The following is a 6,224-nucleotide window of genomic DNA, read 5'->3' as shown; positions in this document are numbered from 1 at the left end:
AGGTCATCCCAGGAAACACACATTTAGGTCATCCCAGGAAACACACATTTAGGTCATCCCACATTCCATAGCCCTTGGGCTTTTCTTAATGATGAGCACATGGGCTTTTGCTTCATCTGAGCTTAAAGACTGGCTTCAAGTGGATTTAAAGCACAATGTTGTATTCCAAAATTTGAGCTTTGCAGCGAGGGCAGGAATGGTTGGTATATCTGTGTATGTGTATTGTTTGTGACTGGATCACTCTCCCCATGTCCCGGGCTGGGGTTCCAAACCTAGAGTGTGAAGGTCAAAGGCACATAACTTGGGCAGTAGGGCTGTAGGGCAGGAGAATCAGGATTTCCAATCATCCTTGGGTACAAATGAGTTTGAGACAGCCTGGACTACATAAGACCTGTTTCAAACCAAACAAAACAAAAATAACAAAATAAACAACATTGAATGAAACAACTCTCAGGACTTCTAAGTCTATGTGGTTCTGGCTTTGTTCCTCACGTCTGCAAGAAACACTTGGATGAGTTGCTTGCTTGCGGTTTGGTTAGCTCCACTACAGAACTGTAGAGTATTGGAGATGGAAGGGGTCTGGGTCTCGGGGTGAATCAGATTTGACGAAGGAAGCTGGGTGGACGAAGGAGCAGGGCTAAGCCCTCAATTCTCGGGTCCTGCAGTGATTATTTTAATCACTGTTCATCCCTTAATCCCTGATTCCGAGTTTAGACATTTCCTAACTTTCGGTGGTTTGACTTAACAGTGTTTATGTTTTATGGTAATAACAAACATGTAAAGGTATAACTATGACATTTCTCACCTTTAGGACAGTGATAAACAAACTATGGGACATTTGTCCCTTCACTATAAAACAGGCTTCGTGCTGGCTCGTTTTGCCTAACTATGGTCTATTGAACGTGTTCTGAGCACATGTAAGGCAGGCAAAGCTAAGCCAAGATGCTCAGTACATTACATGCTTACAGTGTTTTCAACATATGAATTTATTAGAACATACCCTGCTATGTATTGAGAAGCATCTGTAGTGTAAAATGGGGTGGGGATCTATAGATTCTCTCCTCCTGGCCCTCACCTCTACTCCCCTTCTCTTTTCTTTCCAGTCCTAGGGATTGAACCTAAGGCCTGAGCTGTCAGACAAGCAGTCTATCACTGAGCTATATCCCCAGCCCCCTTTCTACTTTTTTGTTTTGGGACCATCACTTGTTTAGGCTCGCCTTGAGTTCTGTTGTCCAGGTAGGCCCTCAATTTACTGCTTTAGTCTTTGGAGTACCTGAGATTATAGGCTTTTTTTTTTTTTTTTCATTTTTTTTTCGAGGCAGGGTTTCTCTGTGTAGCCTTGGCTGTCCTGGAAGTCACTCTGTAGACCAGGCTGGCCTCGAACTCAGAAATCCACCTGCCTCTGCCTCCAAGTGCTGGGATTAAAGGCATGCATTACCACTGCCCGGCTATAGGCATATTTTTATATTTAAGTGACATAATGTTAATTTATTTTTAGAATCTTCCTTTTTCCTCCCTTCCTGTGACCTACCCTTCTACCTTTTCTCCCCTCTTCTCCTTGTCTTCTTTCATTTTCCTCCTCCTCCTCTTCTTCTCTGCCCCAACTCTTCTCTCTCTCTCTTTTTCTTTCTTGATATAGGGGTTAACTGAATAACCCAGGCTGGCCCTGGACAGCCTGACCTCAAGCTCATAATCCTCAAGAGTGTTACAACATGCACTCACTTTGGTTCCCCACCCCCATTATTTAAACAATCCAGTATACCCGAAGTCTTGCATGGGAAAGAGAGTTTCTGAAAATACCAACCAATCTGCCACTGAAGCATACCACATCACGATGTCACTAAGGTGGCCAGCTCTGTAAAGGGTCTACAGGGGAATATATAGTCCCCCAAATATGCCCAAAATATAGACTATGGAGGCTGGAGATGTAGCTCAGCAGAGGAATGCTTCCAACTTGCCTTCCTATTTCACCAGGGCACTAGCCATCCACTGTCCTCACTGGCCCAGGAGTGGCTCACATAGGACATTTTAGAACATCAATGGAGCCTTATAAATAAGGCCCTTACCCATGTATCTGTCACAGACCCAGGAGGCAGCTGAAAGCCATGAGCTGCCAGTCTGAAGGGTACAAGGATACCTAAATTCTCTGCCTCTGTAGTACTCTGGAATTTTGAAGGAAATGACTTATTTCTCTCATGTAGGCAGCCTTCTCTGTGAAATGAGGGTTCTCTACAGGTTGGAAATACAGGCTTCACAGAGAGCAGTGAGCAGGATCACATGCCGCCGCCTCCACCCTCTCCCCCATTTGTCTTTGTTACTTTAGCTACACCCTTTAGAGAAAACTGGAAAGCATCGTTGGAATGCCAGAGCTCTAGCTGCCTGGCACCACCAGGGATTAACATTTTAAACTGTGCTCTACCCAGAGAGCCAATGGTCTGCAGAAGTAGCAGACCACATCTTCAGAAACAGCTGCCTCTGTGTCACAGATTATAATGTGGGAGAGAGGGACACAGAAGGTCAGTCATCCTGGAGCTCAGTCAGCCACGCCTCTGAGACTCACAGTGTCTGTGCTATAATTTCTAGCACTCTTACCTCGTTCTGTGGATGTTTGGGCCAAGGCTCTTTGTGAAATACTGGGTCTGGTTAGTATGCCAGTATTATTGACCTTGCGTTGCTCAGTGGGTTTCTGGGCTGTGTATGTTTGTGCGCATGCGTGAGTCTGTGTGTGTATATGTGTGTGTGTGTGTGTGTGTGTGTGTGTGTGTGTGCACGTGCGCGCGCACACATGCGTGTGTTGGTAATAGTTACCTTAGAATAAACCAGTGTTGAGTTATCAGGAACATACACATGCAGATTTCTTTCTACAATATAGAGTTTAATTGTGTCTTAGAAGACAGAATATGAAAAGTGCCCCGGTTCTTCCTCCTGCCTCATTCAAGGGGAATGAAGGAGGGCAGGATTCAGGCTTTCAAAGGCACCATTCAGTTGGTTCATAGGAATTCATTCTCTCCCCTTTCCTGACTTCTGAGCCGGCACTCTCTGCATGCTTAGCAAGCAGTCTCCTACTGAGTCACGCTTCCGCCTCGGTCCCCAACATTATCACTTTGGAACCTTAAGTAGTTGCCTCTCAGCAGTTGCTTCTTTATCGTCGAAGAATACACATAACGGGGTGCCTTTGGACCTTTCGAGGGTGCTGGGATCTTTCACATAGCTCTTGACAATCTTTCTAGGGGTGATAAACCAAGAATTTCTGCTCCAGTCTGCTGCTTTCTGCCATTACTACCTAGGCAGTGAAACTCCAGGCTCCCGGGGCTTCAGGAACATAACAGGGACTCATCTTACAGGCTTGCCACTTCTCCTCCCCCCTCCTACTCCTCTCCCTCTTCCTTCTCACCGTCCTCTTTCCTCTCCTCCTTCTTACCCCTTCCTCCTCCCCCTCTTCCTCCTCTTCTTCCACCTCCCCCTCCTCCTTCCTCTCTTACCTTCCCCCCTCCTCCTGCAGTCTGACTGTGGTGGAGAGGCATGGCTGAGAGAGGCATGGCTGAGAGGCACTGTGCAGGCATAGCTGGATGGCTGTCAGGGGCCCTTTTCACTTCATCACCTTCTGTATTATTATACACTTAAGGTGGGTAGTTTTCTGAGTAACCAGAGGGCCTCCCCTAGATTGAGAGGAAATTAAAAAATAAAAATACTGTTGCTAACAAAGTTAGTGCCATCTTCCAACAAACTTGAAAGGAATCAGACTGATAGCCCTAGCCTTTTTATATTCAAATCCCTTGGGTAGTCTCCAGTGAGCACACGTCCTCTATATAATGTAGGCCTGAGCCATTGGACCTAAGCATAAAGTACAAAGGAGCATAAAAGGCTGAGCACAGAATGGGCTAAGATGGCGGCAGCTTCACATGTATGTTACAGAGGACATAGTCTTCAAACTAAGGAAATGATTTTTGGATATTTTCTTGTTTTCTCTTTGTTATCATTCATATTCTGTGGCAGCTGATCAGTAGCTGAGTGTATAAACCTGTGGACATAGAAGCTGAATAGGGCTTTAAGACCAAGCCTGATCCTTTATGGGGTTTCTATCTGAACTAATTCCAGAAAAGTTAACTGAATGGAGCAGACATGACACCGGATGAGAATGATAACTCTGCCTTAGGTTTTGACCTTTCTGGAGGGAATGGGCATTTTCTCAGAGCCTTGGTGGATGGAGGCTGTCATCATTGAAGCTGGGATGCTGGGAGCCCTGGAGAATGCTGATCAGCCCAAGGTTCTATTGACTCTCTCTTGTCTTGCTTTAGGATTGAGCTCCGGGCCCTGGGCAAGATCTCAGAAGGTGAGGAGCTGACGGTGTCCTACATAGACTTCCTCCACCTCAGTGAGGAGCGCAGGAAGCAGCTGAAGAAGCAGTACTACTTTGACTGCTCCTGTGAGCACTGCCAGAAGGGGCTGAAAGATGACCTTTTCCTGGCAGTGAAGGAAGACCCCAAGGTACACACAACCCTGCTTCAGGGTCTGAGGCTGCCTTCCCAGGAGCCCTGATGGGTGGTGTGGGATGGAGAGAGAAAAGAGCGAGGCAGGCAGGTCCCAGATGATCTGGGGATGTTTGAAGAAGCCAGCCTTCCCTGTGAAAGGATAACAATGGCCTGACTACATGGTTATTATGAACATTGGACAAGATGACTTGCATTAAAGGCCTGGCAGTCAGCAGGATTCAGTTCCCCACCCTGAGCCTGCAGGTAAAATAATGTGGAGAACTTCAGATCAAAATCCAAAAGGGATTGCTATGGATTTCCTTGTTGTGTGGAGATGGGTACTATGGAGATTGAATAGGATTGCCAAGGGGATACCGGGAGCTCAGCTGAGCTGAGAGAGAGCTGAGTTATCAGGAGACAGAAGAGCCAGTTAAAGCCGCACACCAGAAATGCAAGTGAAATATTCAGACACTTACATAACAGTATAAGCAAGAAGCCAAAACAAGATGCCAATTCTTGCGCCTCCATTTCCTCCCTTGGAGCACACAGGGGTGGAGGGTGGCTTAGCACAGGCATGGGGGCACTACTCTCATTGTTGGGAGAACTCAAAACGCTCAAAACGCTCAGGCCATTTTCTGTCCCTGTGATTAGAGGAAATAATCTGTCATTCTGTCAAGGGGGAAAATCTCAGGGTACAAAGTGATTGGCTATCGCATCACGGTGGTAAAAATGGAAGAGGGAGTTTTCAAGGCTTCCTCTCTTCCCCAGTAAGGAGGTCTCAGTAGACGTATGCAAGAAGATTACTAGATGCGTCTCCATACCTGCTACTCCACTAATGTCTGTGAGTACACGTACATGAACTTCCAACACCCCAACCCCCCGAATCCTGTGTGTAGGAGGAAGTATGTTCCTAGTGAGAGCAGAGGTGCTGGGTGAATTCCAGGGTTCCAGTTATCATCTGCCCCATGGCTCCATTACCTACTGGTGTATGCACTCATTCATGTTGAGAAAACATCCCCCACACCCCAGTGCACCTCTCTCTCTCTCTCATCCCTGGGCTGCTCTACACGATTTTCTGGCCAGTAACTTATTTTTATTCTTATTATATTATATAAACATTTTCACCAAGAAGATTCTACTTCTAAGAATCTACCCAGAAGAGACACATACATGTTTGCTATAAGATACATGGATAAAGACAGACTGTACTGGCGCTGTTAAGAACCATAAAGTAGCCAGGCAGTGGTGGCGCACGCCTTTAATCCCAGCGCTTGGGAGGCAGAGGCAGGCAGATTTCTGAGTTCGAGGCCAGCCTGGTCTACAGAGTGACTTCCAGGACAGCCAAGGCTACACAGAGAAACCCTGCCTCGAAAAAATACCAAAAAAAAAAAAAAAAAAAAAAAAAAGAAAGAAAACAACTCCCTGAACCATTTATGTGCATGCTGCAGGTGTCTATGTGCAGCGCTGCAGTGAGATCTGTTCTTCAAGGAAAACAAGTTAAGGGACCCAAAGATGCCACATACATATCTTAGACTGCTAGAGTTGCTATAGCAGATGGCAACTGCTAACTGGGCAGTTTAAACCTTAGTGTCACCAGTCTTACAGTTCTGAAAGCCAGAGGCCCACCATCCATCCATCACCAGGCTGTTTGGGAAGGATCTATTTTGGATATTGCTCCTGAGTTGTCTTCTCCAAGAGTCTCTTTGCATCATCATATTTGTTGGTCCCTTTGCTTGTTGGTCTTTTTTTTTT

General features: G+C 46.1%; 1 protein-coding gene across 6 annotated transcripts in view; it reads left to right on the top strand.

Moving 5' to 3' along the window:
* The window catches only part of Smyd1 (SET and MYND domain containing 1), a 61,754-nt gene that overhangs the window by 45,741 nt on the left and 9,789 nt on the right, over window positions 1-6,224 (top strand). For all 6 annotated transcript variants that reach the window (XM_031382123.1, XM_031382122.1, XM_031382117.1 and 3 more), the window contains one exon: window positions 4,299-4,488. In XM_031382123.1, the coding sequence (XP_031237983.1) occupies window positions 4,299-4,488 (190 nt within the window). The remainder of the gene's footprint in view (window positions 1-4,298; window positions 4,489-6,224) is intronic.

This window comes from Mastomys coucha, unplaced genomic scaffold (genome assembly GCF_008632895.1).
Source record: "Mastomys coucha isolate ucsf_1 unplaced genomic scaffold, UCSF_Mcou_1 pScaffold20, whole genome shotgun sequence".
Taxonomy (NCBI): Eukaryota; Metazoa; Chordata; class Mammalia; order Rodentia; family Muridae; genus Mastomys; species Mastomys coucha.
The sequence above is the reverse complement of the archived record's forward strand: the minus strand, read 5'-3'. Positions and strand labels throughout refer to the sequence as shown.